The sequence below is a fragment of the Chrysemys picta genome, chromosome 5 (genome assembly GCF_011386835.1).
Source record: "Chrysemys picta bellii isolate R12L10 chromosome 5, ASM1138683v2, whole genome shotgun sequence".
NCBI lineage: Eukaryota > Metazoa > Chordata > Testudines > Emydidae > Chrysemys > Chrysemys picta.
The window spans coordinates 122,782,650-122,808,771 of record NC_088795.1 but is presented as its reverse complement, the minus strand read 5'-3'; the positions used below and the strand labels follow the sequence as shown (position 1 = coordinate 122,808,771).

The following is a 26,122-nucleotide window of genomic DNA, read 5'->3' as shown; positions in this document are numbered from 1 at the left end:
TAATGTCTTTAGTGATTATATAGAATATCTTCATCCTGCGACTGTAGGCATTTAGTAATTACCAAGAATGTGCTGAGCTGCTCATTATAAAAAAGTTTGTTGTCTGAAATATTATTGTAGATTTTATTAAAGGATGCATACAAATAAATCATCACTGAAATATATTCTGACCTTATTCTTTTGCAAGGTTTAAATCAGAGCTTTCAAAGCCAGATTATCTTTTTAACACTTTTCAATATTTAATTGATAAGAACAATGCATGTTCTTTGGAATAGCAATCTGTTTTGTAAATAAAACAAAACAAAAATAACTCAAAAGGTGTATCATGCTTCTTATGAAGGATTTAGGTTTGTGTAGAGTAAGTTAGCCAGTCTGTCACATATGTATGTAATCAAGAAAATAAAATGAAACAGACTCCCTGTCCATGGAGTGGCAGATTTCCTCCTCTTAATTTTTATTTTTATTGAAAAATTGGGAAACTTCTTATAGGTATATCATGATGTGTGCTATCTTTTAAGCCATAGAGAGAATTAGTTTGCTAGATGTTTTATAGATCGATTTCTGTTTCTCCCCTTAGACAATGGCATGTTTTAGTGTCAGCATTGTGGTGCAGCTGCTTACATGTTGTACGTTTACTAAGGTTAATAGGTTTCTGTGTTTTGTATCATCTATTCAGATTTCAGTATAGAAAACCAAAGTGGCAAATTGAACAAGACTTTAAAAAAAAAATTGTCCATAGTATGGATTCAAGTACTGTTGTCATCTGGGTGGGAGTTAAAGAATAAAAGAAAAAATTGTTGTTGTTTGTTGGAAGAAAATGAGGAACAAAACTACAATTGCTCCTTTGAGAGATGATAGCAGTGGTCCTAGAATAGGATGAAATAAAATGCAGTGTAAAAATGTCCTGGAGCATACTAACTCATGGACAAAGAAGGCTGAGAGGAGTAATTGGTGAGTATGTAAAGAAACTAGGAGGGTTCTGGGTGTGGCCAATGTGAACAGTCATTTCAAAGCATATTTGAATGTCATAAGCATGTATAGATATCTGTGAGGGGCTAGAGGAAAATAATCATTTTAAGAAATTTTGGGACAAAGGCAAAGAGTAACTTTGATCACTTAAGCCTACTATTTTTTTTTCAGAGAAGTGTCCTAGGATTCCTAGATTCAACAAACTGTTAATCTTTGGTTTCAGCCAGAAGAACCAAAATGAGTCAGATGCTAGCCATTATGGAGATAAAAGCATGGTGTGTGTGTCACCGTTCTGGGGGCACTCAGGACTGAGAATCACCTTGTTACCCCCTGTCTCCAGCCTGAGAGAGTATTGCCTGTGCCTGGCTTGGTGTCAGCTCCCTAAGGTCACCAGTCTTTCAGGAAATCAAGCACTCTCCTTGGGGCTATGCCAGCCCTTTCTTCACCTTGCAGGTTGACAATAGATTCATCCCAGTTCATGAGTCACTTTGAATCATTCCCTTGTGATCCTCTGTCCCAAAGGAACATTGTGCCCCACTTTACTGGTTTTAAATAAGAACATAAGAATGGCCATACTGGGTCAGACCAATGGTCCATTTAGCCCAGTATCCTGCCTACAGACAGTATCCAGTACCAGATGCTTCTGAGGGAATGAACAGAACAGGGCAATTTATCAAGTGATCCATCCGCTGTCATCCACTCCCACCTTCTGAGCGTTGGAGGCTTAGGGCAGGGGTTCTCACAACCAATTTTTGGTGGCCTCAGAGTGCAGCCACCAACTCTCACTGGTGGCCGCACTGACACTTTTTCCTGAAATACTTAATTAACTTTAGGAAAAACAATTAAATATGCACAGATGCACATCCAAATCATTGTAATGTATATTTGTAGGGTTTTTTGGCAGACTCAATAATAAAAATAATGCTGCCTCCCCCTTGGGGAGTGAAATTTGTATATTTGTTAATATCACAGCACACTTAGTAGCTTCCTGGGAGGCTGTGAAAAGTGATAAATGATGTTAACAAACATACAAGTATCATTTTTCACGGATAGCTACTAAGTCTGCTGTGAAAAATGGATACTTGCATGTTTGTTAATATCATTTTTTTCAGCAAGCCCCAGGACCCATTAAGCCCTGGATGGGGGAGGGGGAGCAAAGGGGGAGGTAGTGGGGGGGCCAGAGGCGATGGTGGGATGGATGTGGGGCAAGGGGAGGCAGTGCGGGTTCATGACAATGGGAGGGAAGGGGGTGGATGCTGGGCTGTGGGAGGCAGCCAGGGGCCAGTGGCAATGGGAATGGGTGAAGAGGCCCACTGTTGTGTGGCCAGAGCCAGGGCCTGGTGTCTGCTGCCAGGTGGCCAGAGCTGTGGCTCAGTGCCTGTGGCCAGAGCCCAGAGCTGGGAACAGGAACTGTGTAGCTGGAGCCAGGTATCTGAGCTCATTGCCGCACAGCCAGAGCTGTGGGTCAGCGCCCGGGGCCAGTGACATGCAGCTAGAGCAGGGGATCAGCGCTGGGTCTGCGTGGCTGGAGCCTGGTGCCAGCGTCTGCCAACACATGGCTGGAACTGCGGTCCAGAGGCCAACTGAAGCTCCAGAGCCAGGTGTCACCTGCTGCCCCATGGCCAGAGCCAGGGATTGGCGCCCAAAGCCCTGTGGTTGGAGCCCACTGCCGTGCACCTGGGGCTGGGAGTCATCAGTACCTGGGGACAGCGCCTTTCACTGCACGGCCGGAGCTTGGGACTGGAGCCGGGGGCCAGCGCCTGCTGCCACACAGCTGGAACCAGGGGCCGGAGGCTGAAGTCCCACAGCTGGAGGCCAGGGCCACCTGGCTGGAGCCGGGGGAGGGGGCGGTTAGTATCCACTCCCCTGCGGTTGGAGCCTGGGGCTCTATGGCCAGTCTCCTGAAGTCCCGCCGCTGGAGACTGCTGCCCAAACTCTGTCTCCCCAAGGTGGGTCAAGAACTCACCTTACTCCTGCAGCGTTGTGCCCCACCTCTCTCCAGAAGCGGTGCAGGGCAGCACATCCAGGAGCAACAAGGAGTGAGTGGGAGGGACCAATGCTTCACTGCCCAGGAGACTGTCATGGCTGCACGAAAACCCCCTGGTGGCTGCATTTGAGAAATGTTGGCTTAGGGACACACAGAGCATGGGGTTGCATCCCTGACCATCTTGGCTAATAGCCATAGATGTTTCTGTTCTCCATGAACTTATCTAATTCTTTTTTGAATCCAGTTATATTTTGGCCTTTGCAACATCCCATAGTAATGAGTTCCAGAGGTCATCTGTGTGTTGTGTGAAGAACTAATTCCTTGTGTTTGTTTTAAACCTCCTGCCTATTAATGTAATTGGGTGACCCCTGGTTTGTGTGCTATGTGAAGGAGTAAATAATGTTTCCTTATTCACCTTCTTCACGTTCATGATTTTATAGGCCTCTGTCTTAACCCCTCTTTGTTGTCTCTTTTCTAAGCTGCACAGTTCCAGTCTTTTTAATCTCTCCTCCTATGGAAGCTGTTCCATACCACTAATCATTTTTGTTGCCCTTCTCTGTACTTTTTCCAATTCTAATGTATCTTTTTGGAGATGGGGAAACCAGAACTGGACACAATATTCAAGGTGTGGGAGTACCATGGATTAATATAGCGACATTATGATATTTTCTGTTTTATAATCTATCCCTTAGACCATACTAGGATATAAAAACACTTATCATAGTTTTATCTTAACTTTATCTGGGTCGATTTTTTTTTCTGTGATTTAAAGGGACACTGTCAACTCAATGTTAGAAAAAAATACCTAATTTAAAAAAAAAATTGACACCCCTTTAAATAGCATATCTTGAAATGCCCTTTTTCTTTAATTTTTCCTTTAAAAATATGTATTAAGGGATCTCTGTCTCCTTTATTGCTAAGGGTCTCTTCAGCAAGCGAGAAACAAAGTACACAGGGAAAACATTGAACGTGCCTAACTATGTGGTGCTGTCAAATGCACAGAAAAATGAAAACTGCTAATAAACTTACTTGAGTTTCAGAAATCTCTGGTGTTACATATAGCAATAAGTGCAAAGGTTTGGGGGTGGAAATGATATTCTAGTTGATAGTGTCTCTGTAGACATTTATTTTAATTCCTTTTCTGATTCTGTTACCACTGAAGAAGTGTATGAGTTAAGTGCTCTTATAAATGAATAGAATGTAACCATTGATTCAGTTTTCTGCATTTATATAGAACGCATGATCAATTGTTATATAAATTTGCTGCTATTAATATTCCTTGCCATTACAGCAATTCTGACTATTGAACTGTTCTTGGCATTGCAGTGGACTAAAGAGGATGGACATAGAACTGCCACCTCTGCTGTCCCTAACCTGTTTGTTCCATTGAACACTAACCCAAAGGAGATCCCTTTGTAACTCTTCGCAGTCTGCTTTGGACTTAACTATCTTGAGTAATTTAGTATTGTCCTCAAACTTTGCCACCCCATAGTTTACCCCTTTTCCAGATCATTTATGTATATGTTGAACAGTGCTGGTTCTAGTCAGATACTAGGGGATCCTGCTATTTATTGCTCTCTATTGTGAAAACTGCCCATTTATTCCTACCCTTTTGTTTCCTATATTTTAATCCGATACTGATCCATGAGAGGACTTTCCCTCTTATCACATGATTGTCTACTTTGCTTAAGAGCCTTTGGTGAGGAACCTTGTCAACGACTTTCTGAAAGTCCAAGTACACTATATCCACTGGATCACCTGTTGATCCCCCACAAAGAATTCTGATCAATTTGTGAGGCATGATTTCCCTTTACTAAAGCAGTGTTGAATCTTCCCCCAACTGATTGTGTTCATCTATGCGTCTGATAATTCTGTTCTTTACTATAGTTTAAACCAATTTGCCCTGTACTGAAGTTAGGCTCACCAGCCTGTAATTGCCAAGGTGGCTTCTAGAGCCTTTTTTTAAAAATTGGTGTAACAAAAGCTATCTGCCAGTCATCTGGTACAGCAATTTATTTAAGTAATAGGTTATATAACATGGTTATATAACACAGCAATTTCATATACGAGTTCCTTCAGAACTCTTGGGCGAATACCATCTGGTCCTGGTGACTTATTACTGTTTAATTTATCAATTTGTTCCCAAACCTCCTCTACTGACACATCAATTTAGGATAGTTCCTCAGATTTGTCTCCTAAAAAGAATGGCTCATGTATGTGACTCTTCCCCCACATCCTTTGCAGTGAAGATGGATGCAAAGAATTCATTTAGCTTTTCCACAACAGTCATCTCTTCCTTGAGTGTTTCTTTAGCAGTTTGATTGTCCAGTGGCCCACTGATTGGCAGGCTTCGTCCTTCTGATGTACTTAAAAAAAACCTTAAACCACCTTAAATCACCTCTTCTGTAAACCACGCAGCACTTGTGAGCAATTTTATAATTAAACAAAAGTAGATTTATTTAAGAAAGAATTATGATTTAGTTATAAACAAGAGAGTGTGGTGGAAACAAATGGTTGCAATACAAAACAAAACCATAAAATGTGAACCTGGACCTTTCTTACCTATTAAAGTAGGTTCCCCCCACCCCCCAAAGTTCAGTCTTATACAGAGCTGACTGGCTTCACAGAACCAGGAACCAATTTTTCATGAGAACTTGATGTTCTCCACAAGTTGTCTCCTGAATGAAAGGATTCAGAGGACTTCCCTCTCCTCTCTATTATATTTAAACAGTCATTGGTTTCTGTTTATAGACAGGGCAAAACTTCTGCCTTGTTGTAATGTTCCTTTCTTACATTTAAGAGGTTTTGATTGTTTACAGTTGTCTCTGATGGTTTTCCATTGATAGTCTTAGGATTGAACAAGGCTATTGTATTTCAGGGTAGGGTGACATCACTGAGACATATTATCCCCATGTGCCTAATTTCCCCCCAAAGTCCATAAAGCATGCTTTCAGTATAAATACATTAGTCCTTAAATTTACATACATCTCACAATGATTATGACTTTTAACAAGTTATAAGCTTTCTGTTGATACCTTGCATGTGACTCCTTATGGATAAATATACGGTAAGACATTTGTTTGTTATAGTGAGTTTGTCATGTCTGGGGTGAGAATTGTTTGCAAAGATTAGGGGACCCTTTGCCAAGGAACTTTTGTGTCACAGTGGGGTATTTGGGGAGGGAATTTGAAAGATGAATCTGACTCAGTACTAGAGTATGTAATTAGATGTGACTAGCCAAGAGGGTTTGTGTATACAAAGTGGAAATGGAGTCCTTGGAGGCAGTAGCTAGGTATAACAAAGAACCAGCACTCCTAGGCGGTGAGTTATATGGGCCCGTGGTGGCCATGCTCCACCAATATTTAGGAACATGGGCCTGGCTCCACCAATGTTTGGGCTTACTACGCTTTGGGAGGCCCTGCGCTTTACAGGGACGCAGGGTCCAGGGTGGCCTGGGGGCTTAGCAGGGGTCCTGACGCCGGCAGCAGCGAGCGACGCGGCCCCAGCCCGGCCAGCTTTGCTCCACACCGCCCTGCCTGCTCCTGGCTTCACACAAGGGAGGGGGCGGAAGCCAGAAAGAGGCAGGGCAGGGTTTGGGGAAAGGGGTGGAATGGGGGGGTGAGGTGGCCGGGTTGCTCGCTGCTGCTGGCGCCAGTCCTCCTGCTAAGCCCCCGGCCACCCTGGACCCCACGTCCCCTTGAAGTGCGGGGCCTGGGGCAGTTGCCCCGGTCCGTCCTATGGATGGGGCAGCTCTGCCTGGACCCCATGTCCCCCTGAAGCGTGGGGGCCCCCAAAACGTGGGGCCCGGGGCTGTTGCCCCGTTCCATCCTATGGACGGGACGGCTCTGCTTGAACCCATTCTGGGCACCATCAAAAATTAAACAAACCTGGCGCCCATGCCAGCACTTGCAAACATGAAAGCAGGGACTAGGATAAAATGAGGAATTCTGAAGCCCTCCCAAAACTGTTTTGAGAGGAACTGTGGGTATTGCTTTCAGAAACCATTTGGGGAGGGGTAAGGAGACGGGATTCAGATTGAGAAACCACAAGAGAACTAGTGGAGACAGTGTACTACAGAATGTTTATTTTGTGCACTGAGCAGACAACTCTCAGCCTCTTCTTTCTAGCTGATCCTCAGTTGCCATCTGCACACCTCCATCAGAGATCTGTGCAAAGCAAAGTCATTTTAATTTGTAAATTCACACCTACTCTACTCTGAGATTACCTTAATCCCAGTCATTGAAACAGATTACAGCACAGTAAAGTAAAATAAATAGAGGCACTTATTAATACTTCTGGAAAAAAATCTTGTCCCATGTTTTCAGATTAACAGAAACCATTGCAGAAATCTGTGCAGATTTTGGAAGGACACTGACTGAGCATGTATTTGGGATTAGAAAGGAACTTTCAGGTTAATTGTTTTGGAATATTCATTCATATTAATAGTTAAAATTTCCTTTTCTGAAATAATCTGAATTATTTTAATAAAATCTGTAAGTATTTACAATTCTGGGACTATTTTAAGATGGTTCTTTTGGCCCAAATCCCAGTTTCTATTGGCTGGGAACCGTGGGCAATGGAACTCTGGGGGCGGTGCCTGCAGGCGGAGACAGCACATGGAGCTAGGAGCTGAGGGAGGGAAGTTCCTGTCGCCTTTCCGGGGAACCCTCTCCCCGGTAAGTACCGCCCTGCACCCCAGCCCTGAGCCCTCCCCCCTGCCAGCTCTTGCTGCTAGGGGGCAGCAGGGGCCTAAGACTGCCCCAGCAGCAGCCAGCGTGACTGGCCCAAGGGCTACCCGAGCTGCTCAGGCAGATCCCAAGCCAGCTGCACCGGGCTGCTGCAGAAGTCACGAGGTCACGGAAAGTCATGGAATCCGTGACCTCATGGAGCCTTAATAATAAAACAGAAAATATCATGTTGCCGCTATATAAATCCATGGTACGCCCACTTCCTGAATACTGCGTGCAGATGTGGTCACCCCATCTCAGAAAAGATATACTGGCATTAGAAAAGATTCAGAAAAGGGCAACAAAAATGATTAGAGGTATAGAACTGCTTCCGTATGAGGAGAGATTAATAAGACTGGGACTCTTCAGCTTGGAAAAGAGATGACTAAGGGGAGATATGATTGAAGTCTATAAAACCGTGACTGGTGTGGAGAAAGTAAATAAGGAAGTGTTTATTTACTCCTCATAACACGAGAACCAGGGGTCACCAAATGAAATTAATAGGCAGCAGGTTTAAAACAAACAAAAGGAAGTATTTCTTCACACAACGCACAGTCAGCTCTTTGCCAGAGGATGTTGTAAAGGCCAAGACTATAACATGGTTCAAAAAAAGAACTAGATACAGTCATGGAGGATAGGTCCATCAATGGCTATTAGCCAAGATGGGCAAGGATGGTGTCCCTAGCTTCTCTTTGCCAGAAGCTGAGAAAGAGTGACAGGGAATGGACCACTCAAGGATTACCTGTTCTGTTCATTCCCTCTAGGGCACCTGGCATTGACCACTGTCAGAAGACAGGATACTAGGCTAGATGGACCATTGGTCTGACCCAGTATGACCATTCTTATGTTCTGGTTCACACTTCAGTCAACCACCACTCAAGGCCTCCCTAGAACAAAGAACTCCCAGTTCACACTTTTCAAACAAACAAACACGCAGTCAAGCAGTCTCTGCAACTAGCACCAGTCAAACACTAGTCAAACTGATGATCATAGCAGAGATACTCAGATATCCACCCCATCGACTCAAAACACAGCCCCCCAATGCAGCACCTACCTCAAGAGCACTCACTATAGCTCTTCTCGGATAGCTTCAAGGCAAACTCCCTCTCTTTGCTTACCCTTTGTTCATTCCTCTTTCTTGAGTGATAACTGCTAATTTAGACTGCATCATTTTGTATGTAGAGTTGGGATTATGTTTTCCATTGTGCATTACTTTGCATTTATCAATGTTGAATTTCATCTGTCATTCTGTTGCCCAGTTACCCAGTTTTGTGAGATCCCTTAGTAACTCCTTGTAATCTGCTTTGTATCTAACTATCTTGAGTAATTTAGTATCATTTGCGAATTTTGCTATCTCACACTTCGCTGCCTTTTCCAGATAATTTATGATATGTTGAACACCACAGATTCCAGTACAGATCCTTGGGGGACCCCGCTATTTACCTCTCTCCATTTTGAAAATGACCCTTCATTCCTACTCTGTTTCCTGTCTTTTAACCAGTCATTGATCCATGAGAGAACCTTCCCTCTTATCCCATGACTGTCTACTTTGCTTAACAGCCTTTGATGATATTATCAAAGTCTTTCTGAAAGTCCATGTACACTATATCCACTGGACCACCCTTGTCCACATGATTGTTGGCCCCCTCAAAGAATTCTAATAGATTGGTGAGACATTATTTCCCTTTGCAAATGGCTTATTGACTCTTCCCAAACATATCGTGTTCATCTATATGTCTGATAATTCTGTTCTTTTAGTATAGTTTCATCCAGTGTTTCTGGTCCTGAAGTTAGGCTGACTGACCTGTAATTGCTAGGATTGCCTCTGGAGCTTTTAAAAAAAAATTGGCATTACATTAGCTACATTAGTGATAGGTTATATACCAGTTAGTTGTTCTGCAATTTCATTTTTGAGTTCCTTCAGAACTCTTGGATGAATACTGTGACGGGATCCCCGGTGCACAGCCTGGGACCATGGGACCGTTGTGCCCCCTTAACTCTCCAACCTGGACTGTCTCTCAATGCTTTGCTAGTGACAAGCAGCAAGCTGTTATCGCTCAGCACAACTGCATGTGGAGTCCCACAACGAGTGCTTCCAGAGCCTCTCATGAATCACGCAGAGAAAGGCACCAGCCAAATCCCCCCGGCTCCCAGTCTTGTACCTCAGGAATATACCGTCTTGCACTGCTCTAGATGAGCTGTGCAAATTTATTAATTGGTTCAGCACTTCATCAATGGAAAGTGCATTCTCTAAGCAGATTTACCACACACTTTGGGCAAACTCACTGGTAAAGATAAACAGTTAAACAAGTTTATTGATTACAAAAGATAGATTTTAAGTGATTATAAGTGATAGGCAAAAAGTCAGAGATAGTTACCAAAATAAAATAAAATGTAAGCACACAGTCTAAACTCTCAACCCTATTAGACTGGGTAACATTTAGATTAAGAATTTTTTCTCTTCCCACTGGATATTGCAGTCCTTAATATATAGGTTTGTTCCTTAAACCTGGGTATTTTTTTGGTCCTTCTAGTGGGTTTTTTTTTAATTTGGGGTATACATTTATTGTGAACCTCTGTTACAGTGTTTTTAAATAGTCCCCTTGCAGTTTGCAGCTATTTGACCTTTCAGCTGTTCCTTTTAATTTCCGTTTAACTACCTTCTTCATTTTGTTTAGTTCTCCTTTTTAAAGTTAAATGCTTTTGAAGTTTGGTTTCTTTGGAATTTCCCCCCCTTCAATTATGTTAAATTTAATTACATTATGGTCGCTATTCCTAAGCGGTTCAGCTGTATTCACCTCTTGGACTAGATCCTGTTCTTCACTTAGGACTAAATCAAGAATTGCCTCTTCCTTTGTGGGTTCCAGGACAAGATGCTCCAAGAAGCAGTCATTTATGGTGTCTAGAAATTTTATCTCTACATCCTGAGGTGACATTACCCAGTCAATTTGACGACAGTTGAAATTCCCTTTTATTATTGCATTTTCTGTTAATCTTTCTAATCTCCCTGAGCATTTCACAGTCACTGTCGCCATCTTGGCCATGTGGTTGGTAGTATGTTCCTACTGCTGTTCTCTTATTGTTCAAGCATAGAATTTCTATCCATAGAGATTCTGTGGTACAGTTTGATTTCATTTAAGTTTTTTATTGTATTTGACTCTATGCTTTCTTTCACATACACCAGCATGACCTACTCTGTCATTCCTGTATGTTTTGAACCTTGGTATTACTGTATCCCATTGATTATCCTCATTTCACTAAGTTCCTGTGATGCCTATTACATCATTATCCTCATTTACTACTACGCACTCCATCTTAGCATTTGTATATAAGCACGTGTACATTTTATCAATCTTCAGTTGCTTACTTTCAAGTGTTATATTTAAATGGGATTCTCATGTTTAATTTCTTTCATCACTGTCTACTATTTGTACTTTACCAACTTCTTTCCTTTATATAGAGTTCCTCTTTAATAAATTTATCCATAAGGGAAGTCTCTGTCCGTACCATATGCTCCTCTGTGCCGGTTGGCTTTGCCCCAGCCCTTAGTTTAAAAAATCCTCTATAATTTAACATTTAACCTTTTAAATTTTACATGCCAGCAGTCTGGTTCCATTTTGGTTTAGGTGGAGCCCATCCTTCCTGCATAGGCTCCTCCTTTCCCAAAAGGTTCCCAGTTTCTAATAAACCTAAAACCCTCCTCCCTACACAATTGTCTCATACACACATTGAGACCTTGGAGTTCTGCCTGTCTTTCTGGCCCTATGCATGGAACTGTAAGCATTCACAGAATGTTACCAGGGAGGTCCTGGACTTTAATCTCTTACCTAGCAACCAAAATTTGACCTCCAGGACATCTTTTCTTCTTTTCCCTATATCACTGGTACCTGCATGTTACCACAACCACCAGATCCTCCGCAGCATTGCACAAAAATCTGTCTAGATGTCTCTTGAGATCTGCAACCTTCACACTCAACAGGCAATTTACCATGCGGTTCTCCCAGTTATCAAAATTCCGACTATTCGTATATCTAATATTCAAATCCCCCATTAGTATTACTTTGTTCTTCCTAACTGGAGTTCCTCTCCAGAAGGAATATCCTCAGTGTGAGAGGATACCATGACATCATCTGGAAAGAGGGTCCCAACGATGGGATTGTTTCCCTCCTCTCCAGCCTGATGTGTTCCTTCCCCAAGTCTTTCATCCTCCCTAACAGCACAGAGGCTGTCAGACTGGGGATGGGACCGCTTCATTGTGTCTCTGAAATTCTCCTCTGAGTACCTCTCTGTCTCCCTTAGCTATTCTAGTTCAGCTACTCTGGCCTCAAGATGCCGTACTATGTTTCTGGGGGACATGAGCAACTTGCACCACATGCACACCTACAGCTCCTGCATATGAGGCAGATAATCATATGTGCTACATGGAGTGCAATAAACTGGACAGCCCCCACTCTGCTGCTAGACTTTTGCCTGCAATATTTTTACTCTTGCAAGGGTTGTATTGTTTTTTTATTTTTGTTTGAAGGTGGGTGTAATTGGCCTAAGTTTGTTTGTTAGGTATGTTTGTTAGGTGTACTGGGGTTATTGTTGTTGTTTTTCACCTACAAGTTCATCCTTGCAATGAACAACACCTATCCTCTCTTAGCCTCTGTAGTTGCAGCTACCCTTTTTGGTGTTCTTAAATCACAGCAACATCATATTACAGCTTTTAACATAGTTTATATATATATATATCTGCGGCGTAATGAGAATATTTTGTCAACATTGTTTTGTGGTATGTAGTTGGACTAGTGGTTTCTTATTTTAAATGTTCATTTTTTCCTAAGTTCAGATAGAAAATATTTTTAGCTGTACTTCTTACCTTTGTAAGGAAACATTCTATTTAGAAACACTTGAATATTGTAGTAACTAGGTTACTGTTCCTTATTAGCCTTCCAGAGAATTTTTTAGGGGCAGTATCACGTTAAGAAGAATGCAGCATCCCCTAAGAAGGGGAGGCTGAATAGTAGCAGCCTCTAAGAAGACCCTTACTATGGGTTATTTGCCCCACACGGATTTGGAGGTCACTGGGGCCCCAAGGTTTCTTGCAGTTCTTTTGCTGCTGTATGTAGAGCAGGGGTGAGTCTCTGCTAGTGTCAGAAAGTTCACTGACCAAGTTTGGAGCGTATACTGCAATACTCTGGCTGTCCAAGGATGAGAAGTTACCTCTGGGGCCGATTTATTATCTACCCCCCTCCTCAGTTGCATCCTTTCCCTCGTTTTCCATATTCAGTAGTCAGTATCCCAACCACACAAATCAACTCATAGAGCTTGGAACTGCACATAAGGCTTTGCTGCCTGGCGTTACTGACACTTCCTGATGAATTATGGATTCTTCTTAAAGGACCATTCCTATTGGGAAATTCTGTGGAGAACTGCAGCCCCCCTGATGATCGTGAAAGTGTGGGGTACTCTTGGGACATATGTGTCCAAAGTTCTGGTTCAGAGTAGTGGGGATTGGAGACTGTCTCCCCTGCTCCTGGCCCCTTGGTGCTCTAGGCAGTAGTTGCTTCAATGAAGTGGATTATTGCCCTTACAATAGTTAATTATCTTTGTAATTGGATAGGGAAGAATTTTGAGAGAAGGTTATTTTTCAGTGCAGTTGGTCCTAAAAGAGCGAAGAGTGTTTTGTGAAGTCTGCGTTATTGTGAACATTAATAAGTGTCATGAAAAGCCTACTAAAAAGTTACTAATGAGTGGAGAATAGAAAAAAAAAATTCTATTGGCAGGTGTCTTTGTGCTTTTTCAACAGAGCTAAACAGTAGTGATTTAAAAGACTGTATCAGTGATAATAGCCTCAGTAGCAATGCTAGTCTTCCCAGTGTACAGAGCTGTCGACGACTCCGAGAAAGAAGAGTTGCAAGCTGGGCCGTTTCATTTGAACGCCTTCTTCAGGATCCTGTTGGCATTAGATTTTTCTCTGTAAGTAGTGAGCGGCAAGAAGGGGGCTTCCAAAACATCTAATATCACTGCAAAGATTTTTTCCTGTGATTGTTTTCTGTTTTTCTTGGCACTATCCTTAGGTTTTAGAGTTAAGAGATTATAGCAACACAAAAGGATTGACACTTCAAGCGTATTTATTAGCAAAAACTAAACTGTCTTTTCAGCTGGACCAAGTTTAAAAAAAATCTGCAGGTTCCTACATACTGCAGTACAATGGATGTCCAGTACTCTTTAGCTGATGGCAATGAAAATTTTACTCTTATCCTTTGTGTCTGAATTTTTAGTAAGGCTTCCATATCTCCTATGTCAGTGGCATTCAACTGGATTTGCAACTGTAGGCAAGATAATATTTTTACAGTTGTAAAAAATAATTTTATAGACTATTCAGCTATTTGCATGATCTAAACTTTGTTTTATCCACATGGAAGTTTTTCAATTGATGTGCAAGTCTGTCTAGTTATACTGGACAAGTGCATTTCCCAAGTGTGAATTAAACCTCACAGCACCCTTGTGAGGGAATATGTAATGTTATCCCCTTTTTAAAAATAAGGAAATCGTGAGGCACTTATTTGACTTGGTCACAGTCACACAAAGTCTGATGCAGAACACAGATCTGAATCAAGAAAATGAGTTAATGTCAAAAACTATTTTCACAAGCAAACTAGATAGAAATTTAAGGAGGGGGTGTTAAATTCTGCAGAATAGTCCTTTCATCCAAAATAGTCCTTTCTGTTCCTTGGGCTTTTAATTATCCTAGCAACAACTAGGATCTCTGGAAAAGATTTGTGGAAATGATGAACATTTTTACCAGTTAATGGAAATTTCTTTAATACATTTTTGCAATGTTTGTATAAAATTATGAGTGATCTTCTCTAATTTGCTTAACCTAAATGAAGTAATTGTACTAGGAAAGTGTTTGCAAAATGACATCAGAAGATAGCCAGACAGAAAAAGCAGAATCTACAGGGTCTGTGTATAGCTACATCAGGAAATAAAGGAGAGATCTGAATCTATGTATGGACTTAATGATTAATTCTCATGAGTAATAGAGAAGTCATTGCAGAGATCTGCTGAGCCTTTAATGGCAAAATGTACACCTTCTGTCTCCCTAGCATCCCATTACAAAGTAATATGTCCTGTTCTTTTAAAATAAGAAAGTACAGTGTGCTAATCCTCCAGGGCCTAAGTTTGAAGAGCATAGTTTTGCACACACCTGACTTGCAGAGTCCTTGATGCATGCACACAAGCTGCAGTTCTTCTCCAAGGAGTGTCCTTGTGGGTGCTCCACTTCCTGTTGCGTCTTTGATTGGAGAATTTCAGCAGCAGTGTTCGTCTGGGTCGCACATGCGCTGTCCCTGTCTTGCGCTGTTGTCAGTGCCTATTTTGCGCCGCGACCTGATCTCCCTCAGTTCCTTCTCAACCGTCCTCGGCCTGAGATAGAGCTCCCAGCAGTATGATAGCTGATACCTTTATTTACTGTGTAGAATAGTTAGAGTAGTTTGTTTACTAGTTAGATTTACCTACCCTTTTTGTTCCTCCTCTATTTTTCTCAATTAAAAAAAAAAATTATTTCCTACCTTTACAGTAGTTTGGTTCACCGGGTTTCAAGTGCTTCCTTTCCTGCCAGGAAGTTATCACGGTATTGGATGGTCACTCTTAATGTGTCCGATGCTTAGGTTGACACATATCCCACAAAAGTGTTCTCACTGCAGCAACTTAAAGGCTTGCACCAGGAAGGACAGAAACCTGCATCTAAAACTTAGCCTTATGGAAAAGTCTCTGCGCCTGGCATCTCATTCTGGCCAGCAGATACCCTCCTAAAAAGTAACAAGGAAAAGAACAGCATCTTCTCCCTCAAAAGAGCCACCAAAAAAGAAGTGGTCTCCGGCTTATTCGATATCCTTGGTACTGACCACACTGCGGCTGAGTATGTATGAGGCACCAGGATTCTCCAGCACTGCCCACACCGTACCATCTGCCAAAACCAAGTGGGCAGTCTCTGAGTCAAGAGGCAAACAAAAGCCCATCTCCTCTGTTGTGGTACCGGTGGAACGGCTGAAAGACGCGGACCGAGACTCTCCTTGTGGTGTATGGTGCTACCACCTGACAACACAGAGCACCTAGGCATTGGCACTGACATCCACAGCTGCAATGACACCATCGGCATCGACCACTTTGGCGCCGAAACCATTAGCATTACACCATTTCCTGCAACATAAGGACTTATTGGTATCATCGATACCTGAATACCCGCGCTTCAGCACTGACGTATTCCCTGGTGTACACGGTACCAGGCCAACCTGATTCACTGGTGGCCCTTCCATTTTTCAGTGAGGAAGAGGATTTTCATAGATTCATAGATTCTAGGACTGGAAGGGACCTCGAGAGGTCATCGAGTCCAGTCCCCTGCCCTCATGGCAGGACCAAATACCGTCTAGACCATCCCTGATAGACATTTATCTAACCTACTCTTAAATATCTCCAGAGATGGAGATTCCACAACCTCCCTACACAGTTTATTCCAGTGTTTAACCACCCTGGCAGTTAGGAACTTTTTCCTAATGTCCAACCTAAACCTCCCTTGCTGCAGTTTAAGCCCATTGCTTCTTGTTCTATCCTTAGAGGCTAAGGTGAACAAGTTTTCTCCCTCCTCCTTATGACATCCTTTTTGATACCTGAAAACTGCTATCATGTCCCCTCTCAGTCTTCTCTTTTCCAAACTAAACAAACCCAATTCTTTCAGCCTTCCTTCATAGGTCATGTTCTCAAGACCTTTAATCAGTCTTGTTGCTCTTCTCTGGACCTTCTCCAATTTCTCCACATCTTTCTTGAAATGCGGTGCCCAGAACTGGACACAGTACTCCAGTTGAGGCCTAATCAGCGCATAATAGAGCGGAAGAATGACTTCTCATGTCTTGCTCACAACACACCTGTTAATGTATCCCAGAATCATGTTTGCTTTTTTTTTTGCAACAGCATCACACTGTTGACTCATATTTAGCTTGTGGTCCACTATAACCCCTAGATCCCTTTCTGCCGTACTCCTTCCTAGACAGTCTCTTCCCATTCTGTATGTGTGAAACTGATTGTTCCTTCCTAAGTGGAGCACTTTGCATTTGTCTTTGTTCATCCTATTTACCTCAGACCATTTCTCCAATTTGTCCAGATCATTTTGAATTATGACCCTGTCCTCCAAAGCAGTTGCAATCCCTCCCAGTTTGGTATCATCCGCAAACTTAATAAGTGTACTTTCTATGCCAATATCTAAGTCGTTAATGAAGATATTGAACAGAGCCGGTCCCAAAACAGACCCCTGCAGAACCCCACTTGTTATGCCTTTCCAGCAGGATTGGGAACCATTAATAACAACTCTCTGAGTACGGTTATCCAGCCAGTTATGCACCCACTTTATAGTAGCCCCATCTAAATTGTATTTGCTTAGTTTATCGATAAGAATATCATGCGAGACCGTGTCAAATGCCTTACTAAAATACACAAATACCACAGCCACAGCATCTCCCTTATCGACAAGACTTGTTATCCTATCAAAGAAAGCTATCAGATTGGTTTGACACGATTTGTTCTTTACAAATCCATGCTGGCTATTCCCTATCACCTTACCACCTTCCAAGTGTTTGCAGATGATTTCCTTAATTTCTTGCTCCACTATCTTCCCTGGCACAGAAGTTAAACTAACTGGTCTGTAGTTTTCTGGGTTGTTTTTATTTCCCTTTTTATAGATGGGCACTATATTTGCCCTTTTCCAGTCTTCTGGAATCTCTCCCGTCTCCCATGATTTTCCAAAGATAATAGCTAGAGGCTCAGATACCTCCTCTATTAGCTCCTTGAGTATTCTAGGATGCATTTCATCTGGCCCTGGTGACTTGCAGGCATCTAACTTTTCTAAGTGATTTTTAACTTGTTATTTTTTTATGTTATCTGCTAAACCTACCCCCTTCCCATTAGCATTCACTATGTTAGCCATTCCTTCAGACTTCTCGGTGAAGACCGAAACAAAGAAGTCATTAAGCATCTCTGCCATTTCCAAGTTTCCTGTTACTGTTTCTCCCTCTTCACTGAGCAATGGGCCTACCCTGTCTTTGGTCTTCCTCTTGCTTCTAATGTATTGATAAAAAGTCTTCTTGTTTCCCTTTATTCCCATAGCTAGTTTGAGCTCATTTTGTGCCTTTGCCTTTCTAATCTTGCCCCTGCATTCCTGTGTTGTTTGCCTATATTCATCCTTTGTAATCTGTCCTAGTTTCCATTTTTTATATGACTCCTTTTTATTTTTTAGATTATGCAAGATCTCATGGTTAAGCCAAGGTGGTCTTTTGCCACATTTTCTATCTTTCCTAACCAGTGGAATAGCTTGCTTTTGGGCCCTTAATAGTGTCCCTTTGAAAAACTGCCAACTCTCCTCAGTTGTTTTTCCCCTCAGTCTTGATTCCCATGGGACCTTACCTATCAGCTCTCTGAGTTTACCAAAATCCGCCTTCCTGAAATCCATTGCCTCTATTTTGCTGTACTCCCTTCTACCCTTCCTTAGAATTTCAAACTCTGATTTCATGATCACTTTCACCCAAGCTGCCTTCTACTTTCAAATTCTCAATGAGTTCCTCCCTATTTGTTAAAATCAAGTCTAGAACAGCTTCCCTCCTAGTAGCTTTTTCAACCTTCTGAAATAAAAAGTTGTCTGCAATGCAGTCCAAGAATTTTTTGGATAGTCTGTGCCCCGCTGTGTTATTTTCCCAACATATATTTGGATAGTTGAAGTCCCCTATCACTACCAAATCTTGGGCTTTGGATGATTTTGTTAGTTGTATATATAAGGCAACACCTCCTCCCTTTTTCCCCTGTCTATGCTTCCTGAGCAAGCTGTACCCATCCACACCAACATTCCAATCATGTGTATTATTCCACCAAGTTTCAGTGATGCCAACAATGTCATAGTTGTATTTATTTATTAGCACATCCAGTTCTTCCTGCTTATTACCCATACTTCTCGCATTTGTATATAGGCATCTAAGATACTGGTTCAATCTTGCCTCCCAGTTTTGCCCTGACCCTCCTTTCTCTCTGCCATTATAGCCCACACTCCCTCTTGTTTCTGACCCATCTCCCAGGTCTCCATGTTCCCTACTTACCTGTGGGCTTTGCTCACCTGTCCCCGTCTAACCTAGTTTAAAGCCCTCCTCACTAGGTTAGCTAGTCTGGATAATGAGGAGGAGGGTGTTTTCTCATTGCACCACTCCTCTCCTGTCCAACCTACTTCCGCAGTAGGACCACCTGTACGGCTGAGACCTCATCCTGGTCCCAACACCCACAGCTGGTATGGCATGCCTCCACCTATGCCATTCCCCACACAGTGGCCTTTATTGGGACATCAGGGTGGCATACTTGAGGCAATATCGCAAGCCTCTAAGTCCGTACAGGGAAAGGCTTAGGTCTCTCCCACCATCCTCTGTGGCTACAGAGCCCATTGAGGAGAGCTTTGAGGAACAACAGGAAGCCCTGGGACAGGACACAACAGCACCTGCCAATATTTCCTTTTCTTCCCCAGACAAAGCCATAATGCCTCAGCTGTGGACGATTTCAAACACTTTCAAGAACTGTTCAGGAGAGTTGCGAACTGCCTGAAGATCCCACTAGAGGAGGTCCCAAAGTCCCATATTCTGCAAACTTAATTGGCTTCAAAAATAGTGCTTCCGATAAATGATGCACTCATGGAATCAGCCAAAACCATATGGCAGACTCCGGCAACAATAACATCCACCTGCAAGAGAGCTGATACAAAGTATTATGTCCCCTCAAAAGGGATAGATTTTTTTTTTATTTTCCTACACTGCACTGAACTCTCTGGTCGTCAACCAGTATGATAGACAACATCGATACAGATCCACGCCAAGGAGTGGAAATGGCTAGAACTTTTTGGCCGGAAGGCCTACTCTTCAGCAACCTTGCAATTTTGAATTGCCAATTACTCAGCATTGATGGCAAAGAACGACCACATAAACTACTTCAAACTTGCAGAATTTATTAATGATATTCCAGAAGATAAAAGGGATGAATTCAAATCCCTCTTAACTGAGGGTCAACTTCTGGCCAGAACCTCCCTACAGGCATCCCTAGATGTGGCAGCCCTGGCAGCATGATCACAGCCACTGCCATTGTTATTCACCAAGTGTCGTGGCTTCATTTGTCCGGTTTCCCCAGGGAAGTATAGTCTGCAGTGGAGGACCTCCTCTTTGATGGCCAGAAACTGTTTGCCTCAAAGACAGACAAAGCCCTCCACACCCTGAAGGACTCTTGGGCAACTCTCTGCACCTTGGGGATATACACACCTGAAATCAAAAGAGAACAGGGTACATATTCTCCCTACCAGCACACAGGATCGCCCCATACGCTCAACAGAGACACAGCAACAGGCAGAGACCTTTGAGGCGTCGACCACCTCTGCCTCAATCATCTGTATCTCAGCCGTCCTCTGCTAAACAACAATTTTGAGGATTTGGTTGAGGGTCCGAGCAACCTCCCCCACCCACCATGCCAACGTCCATCCCCCGTTTTGGCCACTGTTTGACTCCTTTCTATTCAGCGTGGATTTCCATCACCACAGACAAAAGGGTCCTTGAAATAATCCATACAGGCTATGCAATACCATTCTTCTCCATCCCCCCCTACTCACTCTCTCTCCCCATCCTTCTTCATGGACCTTTCTCACAAACAGCTTCTATGGCAGGAAGTAAACCATGTGTTACCTCTGGGCGCAGTATAGCCAGTACCAGCTCAACACAGAGGGGGAAGGGCTTTTATTCCCACTACTTCTTAACCCAGAAAATGAATGGAGGATGGAGACCTATTCTAGACCTCAGAAATATCAACAGATGCATAAGGATCCAACGGTTCCGGATGGTCACACTAGCAACAACAATACCAGCACTGGAACAGGGGGACTGGTTTTCAGCTCTCGACCTCCAAGATGCCTATTTCCACATAACCATACACACTGCTCACAGGAGGTTTCTCAGATTTACTCTGGGAACAGAACATTACCAATACAAAGTTCTGCCTTTCGGTTTCTTGATGGCACCATGAGTGTTCTCCAAAATTCTCGCGGAGGTGGCAGTGCATCTCTGCAAACAAGGTGTAATAATAATCCCCTATCTGGAAGATTGTCTATTAAAAGCTCCCACTCAGGCAGATGCCTTCAACGTTACACACAGGACACTCAACCTCTTCCTGAGACTGCGTTTACAAAAAAACATACAAAAATCAACTCTAAATCCTGTACAGAAGTTAGACTTCATTGGGGCCCATCTTGAGTCTCTGGAAGCCAGAGAGTCATTACCAATGAACAGGTTCATCACTCTAACCAACCTTATCTCTTTGTCACTGAACATTCCTCACATATCAGCACGAACCTGCCTCCAACTATTAGGACATATGGCAGCAACCACAATTATGGTATGACATGTGCATCTTCACATATACTATCTTCAGGGCTGGCTAAGTACCATCTACATACCACACAAACACAGCCTAAATAGACACCTTGCAATGCTGATCAAAGTCAAAGATTCTCTACGCTGGTGGACACAACCCAACAATGTGTGCATGGAAGTCCCTTTCACTCAGACTCCACCTTCAATAATAATCACAACCGATACCTCCTTGATAGGCTGGGGAGCCCATCTACAACACCACATTATTTGAGGCAGGTGGTCTCTTTGTGAGACCTGCCTCTGGAAATTTCCACTACATGCATCTGACAAAGTGGGTATTCACTCACGAAAGCTTATGCTCCAATACGTCTGTTAGTCTATAAGGTGCCACAGGACTCTTTGTTGCTTTTTACAGATCCAGACTAACACGGCTACCCCTCTGATACTATCTCAGCCTTGTACCTCCCAGGTCATCAAAATACTACAGTGGATATGCTGAGCAGAGAATTTTCCCAGGATCACGAATGGGAACTAAATAACATGGTCCTACAAAACATATTCAGACACTGCGGGGTCACCCATCCATCGACTTCTTTGCAACATCCCAGAACAACAAATGCCCACAATTCTGCTCGAGAGCAGGTTTGGGGCTGCAATCCCTGTGGGATGCCTTCCTCCTCCAATGCGATGCATACCTGTTATATGCGTTCCCTCCGATCCCCCTGTTATCAAGGGTGATACACAAAATACGTACTGACAATGCCAAAGTGATATTGATAATCCCAACATGGCCCAGACAGACTTGGTACTTGTACCTATTGCGGATGGCGGTAAGCTCACCGTGCACTCTTCCACCTCTGCCAGACATTCTATCACAGGATGACGACTGGGTTCATCACCCGAACCTGGAGAGACTTCACCTGAAAGCATGGCTCCAACATGGTTCCATCATGACAAGCTAGCCTGTTAGGACTGGGTTAAAGACCTATTGCTAAACAGTAGAAGGACAACCACGCACAATACTTACTTTCACAAAGGGAAGAGGTTCCACATACAGTGCCAGAACAAATATATTAGTGCCGTTTCCATACCCCTACCCTTGATATTCGACTATATCTTGAGACTAAAGACATCAGGGAGCTCTCCATTAGCTCAATCAAGGTCCATCTTGTGGCTATTACCGTTTTTCACCACAAGATCAATGGGACATTGATATTTGCCCATCCGAGCACCAAACATTTCCTTACGAGTATCAAGAATGTTTACCCCGAAGTGCATGTACCTACTCCGCCTTGGGATTTGAACTTAGTGTTACGTCGCCTCACCGGACCCCCATTTGAACCCTTAGCAACATGCTCTCTGATACATCTATCGATTAAAGTGGTGTTCTTAGTGGCTATCCCATCAGCCCGCTGAATGGGTGAGTTAGGGGCCCTCCTGGCACACTCGCCTTACACCATCTTTTTTCAGGACAAGGTCGCACTAAGACCCTACCCAAAATTTCTATCTAAAGAATCTCCCTCCTTCAATGTAAACCAACCAGTCCATCTTTCCCCATTCCTCCCTAAACCTGATGGGAACATTCAGGACTCAGTATTACATACCCTAGATGTCAGGTGTGCACTAGTGTTCTACCTTGACAAAAGTAAGCCTTTCAGAAAATCTCGGAGGCTTTTCATTTCCACTACGGGAAATGGCTACAAGGCTCCACTATCTCTACACAGAGACCATCTAAATGGATTTCTGGGTGCATCCACCTCCGTTATCAACAAAAGAACCTGCAACCCCCATCGGGGATCAGAACTCACTCTACCAGATCCCTTTCAACTTCATGATTTTGTTGTTTAGGAAAGCTACTGGACATATGTAGAGCAGCCACTTGGGCTTCCGTACACACATTTACAAAACACTACACAATCAACCAGAGTTCAAGATCAGATGCATTGCTAGATCTTAGTGTTATCACTTACATAGGCAATTCTGAAACCCCTTCCATCCAATGTAGGGCACTGCTCGACAGTCACCTGAAGTGGTACACCCACAGGGACAGTCCTCGAAGAAGAAGAAGAAGAAGAAGAAGAGAAGGTTACTCAACCTATGCAGTAACTTATGTTCTTTGAGATGGGTGTCCTTGGGGGTTTTCCACTACCCACTCTCCTCCCCTCTACTTTGGAGTTCAATTTCCAGACTGAGAAGGAACTGAGAGGGGTTGGGTCGCATGAACTATATGTTGCCGATAACAGCGCGAGACAGGGACAGCCCATGCACAACCCGGACGGACACTGCTGCTGAAATTCTCCAATCAAAGACGCAGGGATGCACCAACACCTGAATTGGAGCACCCATAGGGGCATCCTTTTCAAAGAACCTCAGTTACTGCACAGGGTGAGTAACCTTCTCTTCATACACAAACTCTGTGTTATACGTTTGATATTAGGAAATAAAAAGAAAAAATGTCCTGGCTAAATAAGCACAAACTAGAACTTCTTTCCATCCTAAATAGAGTAACGCTTTAATGAACACATTAACAAAGAACCCATCCAGAGGGAGAGGGTGAAAGTAAAATGCTTTTTTAATATATAAAAAAGTGCTCTGTCTTTAGTTGGATGTTCGTTTCTTGCCATTGCTTCTATTTTGCTCAGCCTAGCAACCTAAAGTTCTCAGCATTTGTGTATAAAGAGTGACTTTTTTTTTAGTTTTAAATGACTCTTAAGTCTTTCTGAGTTCAGTATTAGTCTTACTGAAAAATTATTCAGTGTGGGAACCATTGAGTAGATTGTAAACCAGTTTCTGATGTGCTTTAATATTGGTTTAAAAGTCGAAAAGAAATGTTTATATTTAAGAATTAAACTATTTAAATATTAATTCTTTTATGATAAAGAATTATTATTAAATCAGGTTGGAAATTGGTTTCACAGGCTCTTCTACTGGGCATTCACACTGCTAATGTCACAAATTACCTCTCTTTTCAGCAAAGTGGCAGCCTCAAGTGCTATATTCAGAAAGGTTTTATTCTAATTAAAAATTTTAAAAAATATAATAAGGCTGATACCAATTTAAGCAACTAGCAAAGGATATAAGTGAGGACCACTTACATGATTAAAAAGTGCGCTCTAGGGAAACATTTTCACTGTCTCCATGGTATCCAGTTAGAATGTCAGTTAAAGATAAGCAACTTCCCTACAGTGTAACTATTTTAGTATAACTAAAAATTATTTAAATACTTATTAAAATCTTGTTCATTAATCTGTGAACCAGTTTCACAATGCAAAGTTCTAAACAGTCTTCGTACATTGAAATATGTTGATTGTAACTTGATTCAGTATTGCAAATTGAACATGTTCTAAATAAATGGAAAGGGTCAGTGTTTGGCAAATCTGATCCTAAATTTAGGAATTATTTTAAAAAAAGGCCTGATTCTGAGAGCAATAACATTTTCATTACTTAAAAAAAAATCCCAACATTATGCAAACTCCAACCTCTCCTCCCTTCTTCTCCCCCTATAAATATGTTGTTTTAAAATGTAAGCAACTTGTCTTTATTTTGTGACATGTGTTTTATATGCTTATTTTTTTCTCCTAGGAATTTCTACGGAAAGAATTTAGTGAAGAAAATATTTTATTCTGGCAGGCCTGTGAATATTTTAACCATGTACCTGCACATGACAAAAAAGAGGTAAAATAATGCTATATATTCAGGTATAAAGTTGCTAGCTAAAAGCTGGTCTCCTCCAAGGCAATTGAGATAATTTGGACTGTTCTTGGTCTTCGTCTTGTGGTTCTGTCTGAGCTGGGCTGGGAACACAGTCATTTTGTTTCAGGGGGTCTCTCCTGGGGATCTCAGTTCCATGAGAGTATCTCCCAGTATCCAATTATAGTTCTATTAGGACTCTGTGAAAGGCCTTTCTATTCCATTTAGTCCTTATTTGAGTCCTTATTGAGTCCTTATTTTGTGGGACACCCTACTTTTGTAGGATCATAGAAATGTAGGACTGGAAGGAACCTCAAGAGGTTATTTAGTCCAGTCCCCTATGCTGAGGCAGGATCAAGTAAACCTAGATAATCCCTGATAGATGTTTGTCTAACCCAGGGGTGGGCAAAGCTTTTGGCCCCAGGGCCACACCGGGTTTGTGAAACTGTATGGAGGGCCAGGTAAGTAAGGTTGTGCCTCCCCAAACAGCCTGGCCCCCGCCCCCTATCCGCCCCCTCCCACTTCCCACCCCCTGATGGCCCCCCTCAGAGCCACCAACCCATCCAAACCCCACTGCTCCTTATCCCCTGATCGCCCCCTCCCGGGACTGCCCCCCTGGGACCCCGCCCCCATCCACCACCACCCCCGCTCCCTGTTCCCTGACTGTCCTGACCCCTATCCACACCCCTGCCCCCTGACAGGCCCCATGGGACTCCCATGCCTATCCAACCCCCCATCCCCTGACACCCCCCAGAACCTCCACCCCATCCAACTGCCCCCTGCTCCCTGTCCCCTGACTGCCCCCCAGAACCTCCTGCCCCTTATCCAACCCCCCCGCTCCCTTACCATAACGCTCAGAGCAGCAGGACTGGCTTATTGGAAAGCCTGGGAGGTGGGCAGGTGCAAGCCACGCAGCCCGGCAGGAGCGGCGGGCCAGAGTACGCCCCGCACGGCAGCATGGCTGTGGGGGAGAGGGGACAGCAATGGAGGGGCCAGGGGTTAACCTCCCTGACCGGGAACTCAGGGGCCGGGCAGGACATCCTGCAGGCTGGATGTGGCCCATGGACTGTAGTTTGCTCTCTTCTGGTCTAACCTGTTCTTAAAAACCTCCAATGATGAGGATTCCATAATCTGCCTTGAAAGCCTATTTTAGTGCATAAGTATAGTTACAGCTAGAAAGTTTTTGTAACATCTAACCTAAATCTCCCTTTCCATTGATGAAGTTGATTACTTCTTGTCCTACCTTCAGTGGATATGGACAACAGTTGAGCACTGTCCTCTGTATAACTGCCCTTTAACATATTTGAAGACTGCTATCATTTCTC

The 26,122-nt window shown here is 43.1% G+C and overlaps 1 protein-coding gene across 11 annotated transcripts in view; it reads left to right on the top strand.

Moving 5' to 3' along the window:
* Positions 1-26,122, top strand: part of RGS12 (regulator of G protein signaling 12) — a 174,837-nt gene that overhangs the window by 89,382 nt on the left and 59,333 nt on the right. For 6 of the 11 annotated variants that reach the window (XM_065598272.1, XM_065598271.1, XM_065598274.1 and 3 more), the window contains 2 exons: positions 13,475-13,644; positions 24,690-24,782. In XM_065598272.1, the coding sequence (XP_065454344.1) occupies positions 13,475-13,644; positions 24,690-24,782 (263 nt within the window). Of the gene's footprint in view, positions 1-47; positions 952-13,474; positions 13,645-24,689; positions 24,783-26,122 lie in introns of those variants that run through there. The other 5 variants (XM_065598278.1, XM_065598279.1, XM_065598276.1 and 2 more) reach the window with 4 other exon arrangements.